Genomic DNA, 20,397 nt, shown 5'->3' on the forward strand with positions numbered 1-20,397 from the left:
GCTCAGTAAAGGGCAATTATGCAACTAGATTGGTCTCTACAAACACTTGGATCAGGTTTCATGCGTTAGCAACTTCTCAAACAACTGTGTTTGAACCATATAATTTGATGCTCGCACAAATAACAATGGCCAAGAAAGACTCTAGATACACCCTATTAAGTATAGAACATGTTGAAGATGCACCATTTACGGTCGGTGAAACTCCACCTATTACCTGGTTAATACATGGCATTATTTAATTGCCCATTACAGCCTTTCATTTTCATGACTGTCAAGAATCTAGATCTAAACCAAGAATAGCGCTTCATAAACTAGTCCTTAACTGGTACGACGGTGGTATTAGCCTCCCGGACATTAAAAAATACTATTGGGGGGGCGTGGTCTCGCCAGGAATGGAGTAAGACGTGGGTCGTTGCCGCTCCGGGCCGCCGCTGCCATCAACCGCCTCAAACAGCGGTGTGACGGCGGCAACTGGACCTGGACAGCAGTCCCTGGAGGGCGGAATACTGGGGGCATCGGCCTAGGGGGTCGGTGATAGCGGCAGAGGCCGTTCCGCACCAAACGGACTAAGAGTCGGGTGCCGGCCGTGCTGTCCGCCATTTCCTCTTCCTCCGATCAGCGCGCTTGGCGGGTCCCGAGCAGAAGGGACGTCGCGCTGGTGGCTGCCGGAGAAACTTTGCCTGGGGGTCCCGGCAGTTGCGAACCCTGGATTGCGGGAGCTGTGGGAGCGGAGATCCCGAGACCCGAGCGGCGGCTGCAGTCTTCAGCGTCTGGACCTGGTAGGCCGGGAACTCCCGGGTGCGCTGGGAGCTTGCTGCGGGCCCGGTGGAGGCCGTTGACGGCGTTGGGTGGAGGAGGCGGCCCGACGCGGAGGGAGGAGAGTGGTGGCCTTCTGAGGGTGTCGCCTGGCTGGTGCGCTTGAGAGCACGGAGTACGAGGAGCGCCCACTGCCATTTTGTGTGCTGAAGCGTGTGCGGCCTGGCGGAGAGGATGGACCACGAGGCGGCTTGGTGAGAGCAGCGGCTGGGGGAGAGCAGCGCTCCTGGTGTGCCCGGATCCCAGTGAACTGTTGCCTGCTGACTGCATGCCCCCCACCCTATGCGGCTGATGCAAGCTGTCCGGCGCCCTCCCTAACTGCACCCTAAGGCCACGGGGTGGTACGCTGGCGCTGAGTCGGTGGTAGGCACTTGCTACACCGCGCCCTGGGGACCTGCGACCACCGGCGCACGATCGGGAGCGGACCAGCGAGCTGCCGGAGCGGGGCAGTGAGGATCCCGGCACCTCGCAAGTTGCTTTGGGGCCCCCGACCCGGCGGCAGCATCGCCGTGCTGGCGGCCTGACTTGAGGCCTACTGGGGGCCACTGGAGGACGCCTCGACCTGGGGCACTGTGAACTCTATCTGCCTGGCCGTGGCCCCACCTGGTGGACCGGGACTGGAACGGCGCCTTGACGAGTGCAGCGGCACCCCCACTGCATCCCCCCCGTTGGACTGAGTTGGTGGGACCACTCCTGGAGGGCAGGTTGAGTGTTTGACAGCCCTGCACAGCGCTGTGGATTGGGATCTTGCCGCTTCCCCTCTCCTGGTGTGGAGCTTGCCTTCCTTCGCCTCGTCTCTACAGCGCTGCTTCTCGAGGACCTTCTGGAGCGCGGTGCCCTGGGTCACCGATTCGTCGACTGGGTCCCTACTGCCACTCCTGGGCTACGTGGCTGGGAGGTCTGAGCTCTACCCTGAGTGGGCGTTTGAGGAGACCAGGGTTCTCGCTCCTTCCCATCGAGAAACTGCCCTCCGGCACTCTTGCAGCAGCATGACCCGCACGAAGCCAGGGAAAGAGCCACCCGCAGCCCCCAAAGACACTTCAGTCAAGGACTTGTGGAGCAAACCGAACGCAACATTAACGGGACCTTGGTGCCTCTGCAGAACCAGTCACGCAATCCTTCATGGCGTTGTTCATGCAGGAGCTTAAGACAGAAATCGGGTCACTCCGCACGGAGGTCCAAGCGTGAGTTAAGGAGCTGCGGAGAGATGTGGGGGGAGCTCGGTGGCCGGGTCGACGACTTGGAGAAGACCTTGGATGCGCGTACGGAAGACCAAGAATACTTATGGCAGCGGCTTGCCACTTTGGAAGAACAACATGTCGAGCTTCAGATTAAACAGGAGGATTTGGAAAACAGGGGGCGCCGGAACAACATACGCATACGGGGGGGTACCAATTGGAGCAGAAGGAGCGGATATAATGTCATTTGTGGCGGACCTGCTTCACGACATCAGAGGAGATGACGATACTTCGCCACCCACCCTGGACCGTGCACATAGGGTCTCGGGACCGACTGGAAGGCCAGGACTTATCCCTGACATCTTGACACGGGTCCATTTCTTTGTCGAGAAAGAAGCCATTCTTAAAGCGGCTAGAGATAAACCTGAAATCCTCTGTGGGGGTAAGCCCATTCAGTTGTTTCAAGATCTGGCCCCAGCACACTCCGGCGCCGGCGGGACTTCCGGACCATTACGGACAAGCTGAGGGAACTCAACATCCGGTATCAATGGGCCCATCCCTTCGCCCTCATTTTTCAGTGGGAATCCAAGCGTCGTGTGCTGCGATCCTACCGAGAGGTGGCCCAGCTGCTTCAGATCCTGGATACCCCGCCGGCCAGCCCCTCGCGCCGCTCTGCCAACCTCCGAGTCCCGCTGAATCCGCAGTGGTCCACGGTGCGCCGCCCTAGACACCCTTCCTCACCAGATGGAAGCAGATCCTCCCGAGACAAGCAAGATATCATAGAACACATAAAATCCCTGGAGGGTGGCCCGTCGCCGTCTGGATCGCAAGCGTCCGCTCCCAAATAAAGATTCTCACTACGGAGCATCCTCCCTGATGGCAGCTTTGGAACTGAGATGGCTGTGGGCATGGTCGGCCTACGGCTGCCTTGATCTTTCCTCCTTTGGCGCCCTTGACGCCTCCCTCGGGGGCGTACCTCTGCCTAATCCTCGGCGCGACACCTGTACTGCTGAGGCGGTGGTCCAGAGCGGACCTTCGACATCATGGATTCACAGATAAGCGATGACAAACCCCCACTCCTATTTCTGGGAGAGTGACATCTCCGGGACAGCTTGTGCCGTGGTGCCTGGCTACTCCCTAGACTGGAATAGGCCCTGCTGGCCCTGTTGGCCGATCAAATGTTCTAGCATGGGAGGTGCCCTGCTAGTGGTTCTACACAAATGACTACTACACCTTCCTGGAAGATTGTCTCCCTTAATGTGAAAGGGCTCAACTCACCCAACAAGAGACGCCAAGTATGGCGTTATCTGCTACTGCAGAGCCCTGATATCATTTTCTTTCAAGAAACTCACCTTCTCAAGTCTGATGTGGCCCGGATGGCACACTCATGCTTCCCCCATCAGTTCTGGTCCTCGGCTGCCACCAAGACAGCGGGGGTGGCTATCCTTTGCAGGGCGGGGATACCCCAGGGGGACACTAAGGTCCTTCGAGATGCCGAGGGTCGGTTCTTGCGGATAGAGGTCCGGCGAGGGAACCGTCCACTCACTTTGTGTAATATATATGCCCCCAACCAGGGTCAGGATGCCTTCTTACGCAGGGTAATCAGGGACCACCTTGAGCCAGTGAACTCGGACCTCATAGTTGGAGGGGACTTCAATTTGGTGTGGGATGCGGAGCTAGATCGCTGTGGAGGCGCTTTTCACGGGGTGGGGGCCATGTCTGCGGCGGTCAAGAACTCCCTAACCTCCTTAAACCTGGTCGACGTTTGGCGGTATCACTCTCCCGGGCTGCGGGACTACACCTTCTACTCCCATGTGCACCGCTCCTACTGACCTTCTCCTCGTGTCGCACTCTTTGCTCAAAGACACCATTTCGGTGTCCCACTCTAACATCTCGATCTCTGACCACGCCCATGTGGAGATGCTTTTGCGAGAGTGTTCCACCCACCCGCCGCGGTCGAGCCGATGGAGATTCCCGGACCATGTTCTCCGAGACCCGGTAGATAGGGAAGAAATTCAGGCGGCCATCCTGGCATATTTTGAGGATAATGACTTACCGGGGACCCCCCTCCCCCTCCTCTGGGACGCCTTCAAAGCTACGATACAGGGTACTCTCACAGCCATAGCTGTCGCAAGGGCGCGCGAGGCCCAGCTCTACGAGACCAAACTTGCGCGCGAAATTGGGACGCTTAAAAAGATGGACCAGGAGCGCCCGCTGGCGACGCACAAGCGACGCCTAGCCGTCCTTCGAGGACAGCTCCGTGTGCACAGGACCAACAAGGCTGAACGCGCCCTGATGGCGCTCAAGCAGCGCTACTACGAGGGTGGAGACAAGGTGGGTGCTGTCCTGGCGCGGCGCTTGCGCACGCGAGCAGCCAAAGCCCAAATAGCAAAACTGCGGAAGGCAGACGGGTCATGGGCCATTGCGGAACCGGCAAAGCTTCAAACGTTCTGCGACTACTATGCGGCTCTGTATGCTAGCGATCCGCCCGCGGCGGACCTGATCTCGGAGGCCATAGACGCATGTAACTGGGAGCCGCTGAGCAAGCGCCACTCCGAGCTTCTGGAGGACTCTATCACCCGGGCAGAAATAGCTGGTGCCCTGCAGGATCTCCCGCTCGGCAAAACGCCTGGCCCTGACGGGCTCCCGGTGTCGTTCTATCGCACTTTTCTGCCGCAATTACAGCCGTACCTCTTGCGTCTTTTCAACTCGTTCGCGGAGTCAGTCGGGCCCTCCTCGGACATGGCAATGGCTGAAATAGCCCTTATCCCGAAACCCGGTACGGATCACACCCTTTGCTCCTCTTATCGGCCTATCGCCCTGTTAAATACGGACCTAAAACTGTACACTAAAATCCTTGCTAAACGGCTTAGTACCCACCTACCTAACCTCATTGAACCTGACCAGGTGGGGTTTATACATCAATGTCAGGGCACGGACAACGTGCGCTGCATTGCTTATATTGTTGGGAAGGCTAAGCACTGGGGGATACCGGCCTGCCTACTATCGCTCGATGCGGAAAAAGCGTTCGATTGGGTGGACTGGAATTTCCTCCGGGCCGTCCTGCGGAAAGTGGGTTTGGGTCCTAAGATGGTAGCGCGTATTATGGCTCCCTATATTTCGCCGGTGGCCAGGGTAGGAGTCAACAGCCAGCTCACGCAACCTCTCCCCATCTGTAGAGGCACTCGGCAGGGCTGCCCCCTGTCGCCCTTGTTGTTCGCCCTTGTGGTGGAACCCCTTGCCATTATGATACGTCGGACATCTGTGGTATATCTCTCCGCGGCTTAGAGCATAAGATCGCTCTCTTTGCGGATGACCACCTTCCCACTCTCGCCGATCCCTTACGCTCGCTACTGGCGGTGAACTCGTTGCTTCAAACCTATGAACACGCCTCCGGGCTTAAAATTAACCTGCGAAGTCCTGGGCCCTCAATCCAACGATCCCGGATGGGGAACTTACGGCGATCCAATGTCTATACTGCCGAAGATCCTCTCTTCCAAACCTTGCCGACACCTATTCCGGAACATCAAATCCAGAGGCTCCAACGCGAACTTATCGCATTTGTATGGGGGGGAAGAAACCACGCTTTTCTAATAAAATCCTGAAACTCCCCCGGGATAGGGGCGGATTTGCCTGCCCTAACCTCCTCGATTACTACTGGGCGTCACACCTCCGCTTTGTGCTGGAATGGGGGGCGTGGGAGAGTGAAAAGGTATGGTTTCACATGGATAGGGCAGTCACTTGTCGCCCGCTATGGGATCATGCTTGGCTGCCCCGGGAGGCACGCCATCGTATCGCTTACATGGCGGTCCCTACCAAAATGGTCCTCGAGATCTGGGACAAGGTGGCTGTTCGTAGGGGCCTGACCACTTTTCCGTCCCCTCACACCCCAATCGCTCTCAATCCGCATTTCCCACCGGCGTGTCGCCCACCCTACTTTGCGAACTGGACGGAAACCGGCTGCAGGACGATACGAGATTTATTCGTAGGGGACCATCTTAAAACCTTTGCCCAATGCCAGCGAGAGTTCGGGCTGACAGAGAGAGACACATTTCAGTATATCCAACTACGCCACTGGATACAGGGTTTTTCTCTGACGCAGGCAGCCACGCGGCCTTACACCCCGTTCGAGCAGCTGGCGCGCACTTTCGGCACTTATAAAGGGGCTGATCTCCCGCATATATAAGGTGCTCCAACACACACAGCGACCGGATCCCCACCCATACCAATTGCGATGGCAAAACGTCTCTGGCTCAGGTGTTACCCTTTCCCAATGGTCAAGGCTCTGGGGTGACATCCCCAAAATCTTCCGCAGCATCCCCCAACAGGAGTCGGCCTACAAAGTGATGACAGTGGTACTACACCCCCGCTAGACTTCAAAAATTTTTCCCTAAGGCATCCCCCTTATGCTGGCGTTGCACTCAAGCGCTGGGAGATTTCATACACATCTGGTGGACATGCCCTCTCCTAACTACCTTTTGGAAAGAGGTCCTTAGCCATATAAAAAAGGTGTTAGGGTATCCCTTGCCGGAGGATCCGCTTGTGGTTCTTTTGGGCCTTAGACCAGTCGCCCTACGAGCTATGACGGGCCGTGATCGACATCTTAGCCTCCACATGCTGGGAGCCGCGAAACCTGACCCGCCTTCCATTAATGTGTGGTTTGCCCGACTGTGGCATGTGGTGGCGATGGAGTTTCTCACGGCGCGTCTACAACTCCGAGATACCAAGTATAGGAAGCTCTGGAAGCCTTTGGTCGATCATCTGGGGCGACTAGAACATGTTAGACTACAACCACCACGACTCCGGGCCTTGAAGCTCTTTGATGATGTGGTGGATCCAGCGGAGCCAGGGGGTTTCTGGGGACCTGCAGATGGCTTGCAGTATATGCCCCTCACAGCTACCCTCCCGGAAGTGAGAACCTCGCCTCTGGAAGATTCCAACTCACAGCCACCACCAGATAGCAATAGTGGGGCCCACGCTCCTCCCTCCCCGCCAGGCCTGCTTCCTTAGACCCTGTACCCCCTCCTTTCCTTTCCCGTGTTCTGACCCCCCCCCCCAACCCCAGTTGGTTGGTCACATCCTTGTCAATCTTTGATGCAGGAACGGTAGCAGATAGCCCTAGCGCTGCAGTGGGGAAAGAACGTTTAATATTCTGTTGTTGTTGTGTCTTGCCCGCCTGCAGGTTAACGACCTACACACTGCCCTGTACGTCACTGATGAATGCTATTGTGCTTACACCAAACACAATCTAGCCAGTATCAGCCTTTTCATGCTGTGCCTGCTGCAGCACACGATTGGGGTACAGTAGAGGGTACACTTATGCGCTGCTCGTTTGGATTGACATTGAATGTTGGGACACAATGCTTGCCACGGCTGAATTGAACACTATATCAGACAAACTGCCTGCAGGTACAGCTAAGCTCTACTGGGAAATTTATAGAAATTAGGATACCTGAGATCTTTAGGATAAGGGGTCCTTGGCCCTCGAGGGCGTGATTGGTGAAGTTCACCGAGTTCAAGCTCACTTGGCAAGGTTGCAACTGTCTAAACAGGTCTACCAAGCAGGTGGCGTACGCAGGGCATGGGGTCTCTAAGGCGGGAAACTCTGTTCGTTGATGACTGTGCATGGGCCAGCTTTTTCGGCTCCTGAAAGATCCCCCTGTTTTGCTGTATACGCATCTGTCTTTGGATATCTGTAGTTTTCTGCTGCCGGCCTCTATGGTTGTAGGCGAGTAAGCTGTGTATTGACTCTTGCACGACCTTTAAACTTAATAAAAGTTGGTTTACAAAAAATACTATTGGGCGGCCCATCTTGCCGCCAATAACCAGGGCACGTACCGCGCCCTAGGAGATCCGGGCTATGCCATGGATAGATGGCTGCTGCCGGGCGGAACGTACAGCAGAGCTCTTTATGCATATCCCAAGAAGCTCCCCTTAACCGGCCCCACCATGCACTCGGTCCAGGTCTGGTATTCCGTGAATAGGAGTCTGGGGTGGGACCGCAAACTGACGCTGGCTACCCCTCTTTTGCATTCAGAGAAACTTGGAAGCTTATATTCCTCCAAGGGTTTTGACAAATGAGACCTTATTGGTATCTCCCGAATCGGGGATCTCTGGGTGAAGGGTGATATACTTAGCTTTGACCAGTTACAACTACAATATGAGCTTGCGGGTACTGAATACTTCTGTTATCTGCAGGTCCGGCATGCCCTGACCACGGCCTTAGTGAGAGGCTCCTCCCTTCCCGAATCATCCCCACTAGAGGACAGACTATTGGTTGGACTGCTCCCACAGAAAGCCATATCACTGACATACAAAAATCAGTTGCATTGCAGGAGTCCTGGGACAGGGACGGCTTGCTACTTGACGATGAGGAGTGGAGAGAGGCATTGGCCTCCCCCTGGGAGGTGGCAATTTCTGCTCGCCATCGACTGTTCCAATTGAAAATACTCCATAGAACCTACGTCACCGGGCCACAGTTGGTCCGTATGGGACGAGGGGAGAGTGCAGACGACAGTGTGGGCGGGTTGTCACCCTCATGCATATACTCTGGGAGTGTGAGCCGATACAAAGTATTTGGAGGGGGATACACATAGTCATGAGAGACATCCTTCACAAAACTATCAATCCAGAGGCTAAGAGGTGTTTGCTAAATGTGTGGGAACCCACTGACTTGACAGGGGCAGTGAAATTGTGGGCCACTCTAGGAGCCGCTGTCGCCAAGAGAGACATTGCCCAGATGTGGGAGGGGAGACCTCACCTCCTACACTTGCCATGTGGAAGACGCATATTGATTGGTGCATGTTTAGGGAGAAGACAGACTACGTGGCAAGAGGCTGCCCCCCAAAAGTGGTCCCACGTATGGACCAAATGGAATACGTATAGGGGAGATATGTGTTCCACCAGCGGCTACAGTAGAAGATGAGCCTGTATCCCCTTAACAGCTCTCCATGCCCGAGTGTTGTATTTCTGTTCTTGAATAAGTCTCCCAAAAACATGCCATATTCACTGATTTTCTTTGTTTACATTTGAAATGCCAATGGATTTATTTCTGTTGAAAAAAAACAATAAAAAGTTATCTAAAAAAAAGAATATAGATCTATTGGCTGGTATGAAATTATGCATAATTCACAATTGTTCCATTCATTGAAGTTTCCTTTGTACCAACATCTGTTTAAATGGAAATGAAGATGACCCTTTGTACATTAGTACGGCAAATTGCAGAAATCCCCTTGAGCTCTGGCTTCTGTGTGACACCAAATCAATTCACGGAATGTGTAGCGCTTTGAAGCCAGGGTTAAGTTGTGTTTTATCGGTTTCCCCTATTGTATCCGATCCGACACATCATGAACTCCTGCATAACGGTTCTTATTTATCTCTAACAAATGGTACTTGCCGTGGGTTGGACCATGGTCAGCCATACCCGATAACCATTTCAGAAACTATACGGTGTTGTGGAAGTACCTTGTATCCTCTGTCTTAAAAAAGCATTAGGATCATCCCTTGGCCCAGTAGAAGTATGAAATCTATGCATTTTGATGGTTTAAACAAATTATTGTCTTTCCTTTTACAAAAAGAAGTCCCTTTAACTTTAGAGGTTGAAGTTTATAATTTGCAGAAGGCCAGGACTGCTTCAATTCCGGTTGTTACACACACACACAATACCTGAGATATTTTGCTAATATCGTACAAGCAATATTAAATTCATCGGTGACATCTCTTAAGATCACCGGATCTGGGCTGGTGACTGTATTTAAAGCAGTATTTGGACTTATTCCGTCATTTTTTTTTCTCCATTTTTTTGGCGGATTTTATTTTTTTTGCAAGTTGAGTTTTATTGATCTAAACAAAGCAGAGAACCAATGTTGCATATAGAATAAAAATAAACCAAAAATACAACACATGCTATCCACATCATAGGATTCGATAATAAAGTCCCAATTGAAATATGCATTAATATACAAAGTATCATGCTGTGGGAGCAAATCAAAGTAGCATGTGCAATACAAATAGGACGATGCAATGCATAATAGGAAACACAAAGAGCTCTGTCCAAAAACATCCAAAAAAAAGGAGCAACTTCCTACCTCAGTTCCTGGCGACTACCCCTCCCTCCCAAACACCTGCAGGAATCTCAACAAAATAATACAGTAATAAGACAGCCCTCCCCTAGTGTCACACTGTCTCTGCTTAATCTCAGTGATCATTAATAGCATCAGGGGATCAGCAATACCAACCCGGTATTCCGATGTCTCTACAACAAGGACCCGAAAAGGTCTGATACACCACCTGCAGAATCCCCTACTGAGAATAATCCCCCTCACTCTTGTCCCCTGAAAGTCAGCCAATGCATTGTCCCATGCACGTGCAAACTCCATGGGCCTCCTACCCTGGTGCGTCTTGTGGAGCAAAATTATCCCTTCCCATGTCAGCCAGCATAAAACGTCTGCTCTCCAGACCGCCTAGCGGGGACCCTCAGCATGTTTCCAGTGCATCATAATTTTACGCGTGGCAAGCACCAAAGTTAGGTCAATGAACCGAATAGTGAGTCCGTGTTTAGCAGGCCGAGGGAAGAGGCCCAGGAGACAACCGGGGTGAGAGGCTCAGGACATGAGCTGGAGCCTCCTCCAGAATGCTCACCACTTCAGCACAATGAAAGGTCAACCTAGGATATCCCCAGAGCAAGTGAAGGATATCCCCAGTAGTATCAAGGCAGCAGGGGCAATCAGGGGGACTTTGGGCACCACCTTCCACATTATGGCCTTGTCATCGTCTGTCAAACGGGCCCCCAGGTCCGTCTCCCAATGGTTTTGTAGCACTGTGAAGGGGAAACGCACATCCTTGCACAGCGTGCTGTACAATCCTGAGACCAGCCGACGGATGTTAGAGGTGTCCCATAGGAAGCAGCAACTATGGAGCCTTCACGGCTCTACTCCGCGCCCTCCACAAACAGTGTGCAGCGATGTAGTCTGGGTGCCATAGACCAGAAACTGACCCGCTTGAATGGTAAACTACGCACATAGGTCAGCAAATTGTCACAGCACTCCATCAGCGAATAACGCAACCACAGTTTATAGTGCAGCCTCCTCCCATTCCAGCAGACGTCCCCCTCCACGCCATGCAATTGCGTAACTAGCACCCGCAGTAGGAGATTTGGAGGGTAGTGAGACCATATCCGGGCACGCCTAACAACCCTCATCCAACCGGTTCTGGGGACTGCCAGGTCATGCCACCCATAGAAGCAGCCAATCTGGGGTTGAGTGTAAGGGTCCACAGCTACTGAAAACTGGGGGGCTCTGGAAGCCTCATTATCTCAGGGGCCCTCCTTTCCTGGAAACAACCCATAAACTATTGCAATTGTGATGCCAGATAATAAGAATAAAATCAGGGGCATTCATCCCACCATCGGTTGTGACACGTTGTAGTTTAGACAATTCAACATGCCGCACTTATATTGCTCTCTAAGAGGTCGGGAGAGTCTGATAAATCAGGACCCTGACATATTGCACCGTAGTCTGCTCCCACAGCATGTCATCTACATCCGGGAGGTCCTTTCTCTCTCAATGGATCGGGACTAGGCTGGTCTTAAGCCAGTTCACTCGAAGGCCAGATGTCTTTCCAAACGCCATTAGAAAACATGCCACCCTCTCAGTCTCCGTGTGCAGGTAGAGGCTTTTTATTGTATTTTACATGTATAGTTTGATTAAGTGTATTTTGTTTCTAAGTATTTTAGACTTCCTTAATTAGAGAGCATGGATTTCCCTATACATTAGATCAATCCCTATTGGTTAGACACACCCCTATAATGTTGCGTTCAGACATACAAGCTGGGGATGACGTAAAGCCCCTAAGGTCCAACTCATGTAGGCCCATCTTGGCTAATGGAGTTCGCCATCTTCTCAGCTTAAACAGTGGAAGTCGCCATGTTTTCTGATTTATGCTGAATAATTGCCATGCCTGCCATTAGACGTAGATGTTGTTGAGCATATCTCTGTAAGAACTGTACACAAAGCGTCAAGCCATTTGATTGAGGACATAGATACAACCTTCGTCTGGGTCAAATATCTAGTTTTCACCTTGTCCAGGTTAAATAAGAACACATACAGACATATAACCCTATTAATTTAGTCTGAATTGACATCCTTTTACCTTTATATGTTCATAAGGAAATGTCTGGGATGCACACAGTGATGCCCATAATCTCTGTCAAAACAAATACAAGGAGATGATTTATGGAGCGCTGAAACGTTTCAAACACTCACCCCCAGTCACTATTAGATTTGGGTTGAATCCATCATCATTCTCTAGCTCACTTCGCCACCCCAGTTAAGACCCAGCCATATGCAAATCAGTCTTGACCCTGCTCCTGATGGGAACAGTCCAGCACAAACAGCCAAGGCAGGTCCTCCCTGGACTGGGAAAAATCATCCTGGGACCAGTTTCGGGATGACACCCCTCATTAGCCAGGCAAGCTTGAATCCAGTGGCAAAGTGAGCAAGGGATTCTCGTCCGGGCATACTCTGCCAACTTAGGGTGAACAAAGAAAACACCAAGAGAATGATGACTTAAACCCAATTCGCCCTAAGTGGCCAAGGGTATGCCCAGACGTGGGTCCTTTACTGACTGTGCCACTGGATTTAAGCTAGTCTGGCTGATGAGGGGTGTAACCCCGAAAATGGTCCCAGAAGGCTTGTTTCTGGTCCAGGGAGGACCTGCCTTGGTGTTGTGATTGGTCATGGGAGCCTGGCTGTGCTTCCTGTTCCTCGAGTCTGACGAGGAGAGCAGGAGCAGAGACGCGGGACCCGGCAGTAAGAGTGTGTTTGTGTGTGTATTACATTGTGCAGACCCCCCCTCCTCCCCGCCCCCACCACCTGCAAGCCATGCCAGTTGCCACTGGAGCTATGCCAAAGTAATATCTTATGCAACAGCCTATCCCAATGCCGCCAGAGGAGGGCCCTTTACCAATAATGGTGCCCAACTCTTTGCCAAACATATTTCTGCCCTGACCAAGGTCGCGTCTCAGATTCACCCTGATGCACCCGGTCTCCATACAGTCATATTCTGACAACACAACTTTTCTTTTGATGTAACCTTTGTAAAGCGCTCCGATACCCTCATAGGGTCTGGTCTGCGCTATATAAAACCTTATAAATAAACATTGCTTCTACAGCAGAGCTGTTTGGATTTGACTCAAGAATTGCATGTGTATGAGAATAGAGATGATGGGGATGATTTTCCCTCACAATATAAAGACAACAACCTATACATGGACCCATGATACTGGGTTGATTTTTGCAAACACCCCAACCCACCACCTCACAGGGCACCAACAGAATAAATTAATTCCTTTTCTGTGGTCATTAGGTGTGCAGCTGAGGTTTAGGAACTACAAATCCCTTCTCTGGAAGTTAAAACGTATGTATTTACAGAGGTTTCACTGCCTCTGCATACCACATCTGAGCTGACACATTAATGGGCACCTGGTCTAAGTCCTGTTCTTGCCCTTCCTACTGTCCCACAGAGGCCTGCAGTTCAAGGTAGGCCATTAGCATTTTTAATCTGCCTTGCTACCCTTCTGCCTTACCAGCACCCTTCCGGTATTCACAAAAGTGAGGCTGCATATCTTCGGAGGACTAGGATACCAGCTTCCCCCTACCCCTACGACTGTCTGTTGAATGTGGGTTAGCCACATTGCATCTTAGACCACCTCCAGATGACAGTGAACCTCTTGACATCCTTTGGATTCATGACCCACATACTGAATTCACACCGGACTACTCCTTCACAGAGGCTTCCTTTTATAGGAGTCATCTTGGATAGGATATAGTTAAGGGACTTCCTTCATCACAAGTACAAGACATTTGGGCTATGATCCTAATGTTATAGCCTCGGCCCTTCATCTCAGTGAGAGTGGTTCTTAGACTTCATGGCCTCTTGGCCTCCTGCTTCAACTGTGCCAGGTGTCATATACCGGATCTGCAGTGGAATCTGTCTGATTCCTTCCAGGTTTTAGAAGAGACTGCAACAGATCTGAAATGGTGGCTGCTTACCTGAATTGGACCAGTGGCAGACCACTTTCCTTACCCCTTCCCAGACCTGATGGGTAGTGATGGATGTGTCCTTATGGGTTAATCTTGGAAAGGTGGTGATCAGAGTACTCTCTGGCAAAAGCGCAACTCCACATCAATCTGAGCCAAGGGTCTTTGACTGGCATTTAAGGACTTCTTACAGGTTCTCACAGACAACTCCACCACCATGCGGTACTGCAACAAACAAGGTGATGTCGGTCTCCTTGGTCCTGTGCCAAGAGTCTCTACGCCTCTGGAGTTGGCTGGCGCATCAGGACATCTCTCTGATCGTAAACAGTATTGTGGCATCTCTAAATAACCAGGCGGACAAGCTCGGCCTACGGTGCCTGGCAAATCGTTAAGGGCGGTTGCAACGCGAGGTGGCACAGGGTATTTTCTAACATTGGGGAGAACTCTGGCTAGATGCTTTCACAATCATTGAGTGTACTACATCAGAGCTTTATCACATTGGAGTTTCCAAGAAGGCTCTCTGTACGACACTCATTCAGATTAGAGTGAAGCACAGGACTTCTGTACTCCTTTCAACCTCTCCTTCTGATGATGATGATCAGGAATGATCGAGTCCAGGTCATCATATTGTCCCTGGATTGGGCCAGATGAGTGTGTTACCTGGCACTTCTGGGCATGAGCATCTGTCCTCTGATCAAGTCATTGCTTTGGGCGAATTTTCTGTCACATCAGCAGAGCAGTGTTCTGCACCAAAAACTGCAGAATATATAGCCCGATACGTGGAGATTGAGCATTAAAAGTTGACTGTGTTTGACCTACCTCCCATGGTTTTGGATGTGATCCTTGCTACATATCGTCCTTCTACAAAGTCGGTTTACACTGGGTGCTGGACAGGTATGTGGCCTGGTGTGGAGCCCGCAACATAGTTCTCTTGCAGACCAAACTGTCTGATGTTTTATTGTTTTTGTCTTTGACCCAGCACTCTGGCTTAATATGGGCACACTTACAATTATTTGTTGGCTTTTTGGCTTTTTTGCTTTTGGAAGACCAGTCGTCTTTGCTTAAATCTCCTGCTTGATCAAGTTTATAAAAAGTTTAACACACATGTTTCTTCCAAAGCAGTTTGTGATAACCCACTGTAGGATCTCAATTTGGGCCTGACTTTCCTCATATGTACTCCCTTTGATTTAATGCACAGGTGCTTGCTACGTCTACGGACTCTAAAGACTGTCTTCCTCATCATGACACTTTAGCTGGTCACAAGAAACAGCGCTTCAAAATTTCATGGTGCAGCCACCTTACACCACCTTTTTCCCCAGATAAACTGGCGTAGAGGACCAGGATGTCCTTTCTGCCAAAAGTCAAGACTCTTTTACATGTTGGGCAATCCATTAACATCCCAACGTATTTTGCTCCTCCTCGACACTTGAAAACAGAATATAGACTCCTTTGGTTGGACTCCAGGAGAACCTTGAGTTTTTACATCGATTGCACAAGAGTGGATGCTCGGCTTTTTATGGAGTTCCCTGGAGCAATAAAAGATAAGGAAGCGCAGAAAATGGCTTTGTCAAGGTGGATAGTCCCTGGCATTGTGTTCTGGAGCCCGCTTCTTGGCCAATCTGTAGCAGACGGTCTAAGGGCTCATCTCATCAGGGCCAAGGCTGCTACCCCTGAGTTGGCACTTGCCATGGTCTTGAAATGTCAGGCTGTGACGTTGGTATTAGCGCACAAATTCATGGAGCACTACTGTATTGACATCCAGGTCCAAAAGGATGGACATTCTGCCCATTCAGACCTGCAGAACTTGTTGGTCTGAGCCATTTAACAGATCTTCTACCTTGGGAGGTACTACTTTGATATATGTTTTAATGGTGAGGAATTTGCAGTTCGAAGTATCCATAAGAAGAACGTTACTTAACTTCTGTAACGCCCTTTTTGGTGGATGCTCTTACTGCAGATTTATCACTGTCCTCCCTGCTCTGTGGAATGGTCTCTTTCTGACTAAAATACTCCCAAACTGGAGAGCTGCACACTGGCCCTGCAGATTGGTTGGAGGGTGCTGTCAGAGCCAAGAAAGGAACTGATGTCCGCACACTGGGGTGGTGCATCTATGTGGCTCCTCTCCGTTCACTTCTGGTGTGGAATTGTCACTGCTCAGCCGCATCGCGCCTCCTGCTGGCATGGTGAAGCACTGCAGTGAAAGCTTTTCGGCCTCTGTTGATACCATGGTTATTTTATAGGCCAGGAATTTACAGCTGGAGTGTTCACTATAAAGAGCGGTACTGAAGGTAAGTAACTTGTTCTTCTGTCTCTGTGTCCAGTCACAGCAGTGAGGTCAGGGTGCACAAATCCATATCAGTTTGAAAATGTTTAGGGATTGAGCAGGAAACACCTATTTCCTGGTTGTGGCGCTTTTACTGTGCTTGTCTATCCAGATATCATGTTACCTTAATACATCTTTTCTACTGAAATGTCTCCACGTGAATCTGCCCGTTTCCTGTCATCTTTATGTACATCTACATAAGTATTTTGGAATAAGTGCCTTACAAGGAGGAATACGGCATTACCAGTTTCTTCCTTAAATTAAACGCCAATAAAAGCCTGATCATCAACCAAAGTAATAATGATGGAAGAACACACCAAAGTCCAAAATTGTGAAAATAACTTTTGCTTTCTGTTACGAAGTGTCATGAATATAGACAGTCATGAACATCGGCCCACATTTTGAGTTCTACTTGGTTTTTCTAGCTGGTGATAATGGCTCTCATCCACTTACAATCCCTCATTTCTTTCGGCTGCAGCCTTGATCTCATTGAAAGATGTTCTCAGTAGTGTAACCAGACTGGTGGGGTGGAGTGTAAATAAATCTAAGCATTACTCCTCCATATTCCGATACCCACACTGGGCCTACATCGAAAGCAGTATAGCTTTAAACAGCCGCGATGTCGGTGTTTTAAGGTCACGATGTTCAATGATGCTGACTCCATGCATCTCTCTGCTTACCAGCTGAGTGGCTCACTTGCTTCCAGCAATACCATTGTAAGTCAGCCTATGCACCAATTATTCAAAGTTGTGTTGTGTCCATTTCTGGGTTTATTTACCTCTGATGAACACATTAGAAGGGATACAAGTCAATATAAACCGTTTAATTGAAAAGGTTAAAAGCTCCTGGTTACTAGTATTTGAACGCTTGTAGATGCATGTCATTTCCATGTACAACACACTCTCGTTGCCAGCTAATATATGCCCCTGTAACATTAGTAGCATTTTTTAAATACCCCTTATATTGTCACTGTCGGCATGCCGGTTTCCATACTAACCTATTCATAGTACGTACTGCCTCTCCTCGGGCACTAAATGTTTACTAGTAGCACTTGCAACAACTAATGAAAATTACAAGTCATTTCGGGCGTCCGGGTTAATGAAATCAGAAAAATGCATTACTTGCTTCCATGTGCTCATCTAATCACAATTGCCTGTGTTTACATGCCCCTGTAACAGGTATTGCATGCTATAAATGTGCCCCAGTAATAGCAGTGCCAATCTCCACATGTCTCGTTTGTGGCGGATGTTCACTGCCATGCTGGTTAACTGTCATGTTTTGTTGTGGTATTGTGTAATTCCCTGCATTTTCATCTCTTAATTGTGTTGCATTGCTTCGCTGTGTCTGGTGAAGTGTGTGGCAGTCTGCGTTATACTGTCTCATTTGTGTTGTGTTGATTCTATGTTTGATGAGGGAGTTGTGTGTGACTTTGTGGTGTTCTCCATCATGTGTATTTCAGAGGTCTTGATACAGAAATCTGGGTTAAACTGAGTCTGCAATGTATGAGAGGTGGCACGGTTCTCTGGATGCAGAAGGGATGAGCATGGGATAATCAATAAAAGCTTTGGAGATGACATGTAGACAATCCTATTATAGTTGCCCATCGATTAAAAATGTGTGATGCGAAAACAAATATCCCTTCGTGTGAGGATTGTATAATGTTTGATTTTTACATGTTATATTTAATTCTGAAGTAAATAAAAATGTGTATTTTGTTTTATTATCTTTTTAGTGAGTGCACGGAAGTATCCCTGGACATCGCATTATTCTTTGATATACATTGATAATCCAGTAAGTGTAAAATATGGAATGTGAAATGTGCCTAATTTAATCTTTTTGCCTAGATTAACGAATGCCGTTCAACAAATCAAGAAGGATGCATGACGAAGAATAGATGTGTGGTGTAAAAAAGGGCTCAAGTAACCCTGAGAGATCATTACATTTTATAACAAGTCTAACTTCACCAAATATGTTTAGTAACCAGCTTTGGCAAAGCTGATTTGTCTCGCCTTAGTGGCCTGATCATATTTTCCATGGTTTTTAGCCCCACTGCACAGCATCCGCAGTGTTCTGCAGCGTGTCTAAACATAAGATTTTTTTTAAAGCCTTTGATGCTGCCTTCATCATTTTGTTGGTGTGCGCTCCAACCATGAGCACACCCACAAAATAACTCTGCTGCATTTATTTTTAGGTTGAGCCAAGGCAGCGTGCATGCGCTGTCCGGAATACCTGCAGTAGTAGATAAAGGACTTGCCTTTCGCCTGCTGGCTTACCATTGGTTAAGTGCCATCTCACTCTTATTTGCTGCTTTCTAAATGGCTCATCCAGCAAAGAGTCACTTCCATTTCTTCATAGATGAGCACCGCTCAAGTACAGTTTTCTTCCCATTCCAATGATCCTATGTTGTTTCAAGAACTCTATTTTTTTTTTATTTTTTTTATTTTTTATAGTGGCAGCTCGACATGAGGAGCTGCGCTTCTCATATGGCACCCATGCCTTTCTTTTGTTCTGCACTGCTGCCTCCTCCTCTGCTGGCTCGCTGCTGCCCCGCTTATGGACTGCTTTATATTTGTGGCAGCGCGGCATGCCGAGCTGTAATGTTTTTATTAAGACACCTGAAAATTGAGCTTCTTCAGTACAGGAAATCTTGAACAGTCCCATTTTGATATGCTGTGGGGTAAACACAGAGGTCAGACAAAACAGTTAAAATAAACAGTGCTGCCATTTCTGAAAAGTCGTGCTTGCTTTTATTAATTCAAATAGCAATTATGAAAAAAGCATGTAACATCAAAAGAACAGTTCTTATTTAACAATATTTTATTAGTAAGAAACCCAAAAATGTTATTCATTAACAGCTGCTTCGTTACATTTAATTTTCCCAACACTGTACGGTTGTTTCCTTTAGGGAGAAATATGCTGCATGCATTCTAATGTACTGTGCTAAAATGGCCGCCACTTTTATGCTTCACAAGATAAAGTTCTCTTTAAAAGTTCTAGTTCCGCTCCTTCCACCATTGGCATCATCCCAGCGTCGTTGCCTGAGTAACTGTAGCTTTGCTCTTTGACCTGACGTGTTGAGTTTGTGGCGGGAGATTTCAGCATGGCTGTGCACAGGAATTTACTACATTCAGATTTTCACTTCCGCCAGAAGAGTTTCTGTATTGCATCGGTCGAGAGTGGGTCATTACACAGAGAGACGATTCACAAAGCTATTTGCATAGTTACTTTTTTCACTGGTGTAAAATTAACCCTCAATGTTTAGAAAAAGTTAAGTTGTAAAACGATTTAATTGCACCAAGGTGCTCATATGAGTAAATCTCCTCCCTAAATGCAGGAATTTCACCTGACCTATTTCCAGCCTGAAATAGGTTGTGGATTTACTCCTGTTAAGAGAAGAAGTAAGTTACCTTTGACTTTGAGGGCATAAATGGACAGGAAACGCCCCCAGGTAACACTTGTATGCATTTTTGTTAGATTAATATATTGTACTAAGTGGCCCCCTTGTTATTTCATGGTGTGTGCATTTACCCCAGCCCACCTTGCTCTTTCACATTGTGTGCATTTACTCTATGCTACCTTTCTCTTTCAGTGTGTGTATTTACCCCAGCCCAGTTCTTAATTTGTAAATAAACAAAAAAAAAGTGCTAGGGCTCTCCTCAGGAGGCCTGCACCACTCATCGCCCCTGCCTGGGCTGCCAAGGATACGTTGCTAAGAGGGCTGCAATCTTCTCTGCGCAACACATTTTACCTGCACTAAATTGACAGGCACCTAGAGGTGATTCAGTTGGCACTATGTGTTGCACAAAAATATTCAGCTTTTGCCCCTGTGATCGGAATCTCAAAACTCATCTTTACTTGTTAATATTAGCACGCGCGTGTGGCTCACACGATTCTGCAAGCCTTCCCATCAGGCCTCCTAAAGTCTTTATGTATTTCTCACAGCCACCTCCACCTCCCGACCTCCCCAGCACACACAGGTTGCACATGAATTTAAGTCATGGAGCAGTGTGCACCCCTCACTCCCCGCTCACAGTCTCCTGGT

At 49.3% G+C, this 20,397-nt stretch overlaps 1 protein-coding gene across 2 annotated transcripts in view; it reads left to right on the forward strand.

Annotated features, from left to right (window-relative positions):
• The window catches only part of CPVL (carboxypeptidase vitellogenic like), a 628,799-nt gene that overhangs the window by 151,449 nt on the left and 456,953 nt on the right, over nt 1–20,397 (forward strand). For both annotated transcript variants that reach the window (XM_085631603.1, XM_085631602.1), the window contains exon 5: nt 18,088–18,146. In XM_085631603.1, the coding sequence (XP_085487729.1) occupies nt 18,088–18,146 (59 nt within the window). The remainder of the gene's footprint in view (nt 1–18,087; nt 18,147–20,397) is intronic.

Source organism: Triturus cristatus, chromosome 10 (genome assembly GCF_964204655.1).
Source record: "Triturus cristatus chromosome 10, aTriCri1.1, whole genome shotgun sequence".
Taxonomy (NCBI): domain Eukaryota; kingdom Metazoa; phylum Chordata; class Amphibia; order Caudata; family Salamandridae; genus Triturus; species Triturus cristatus.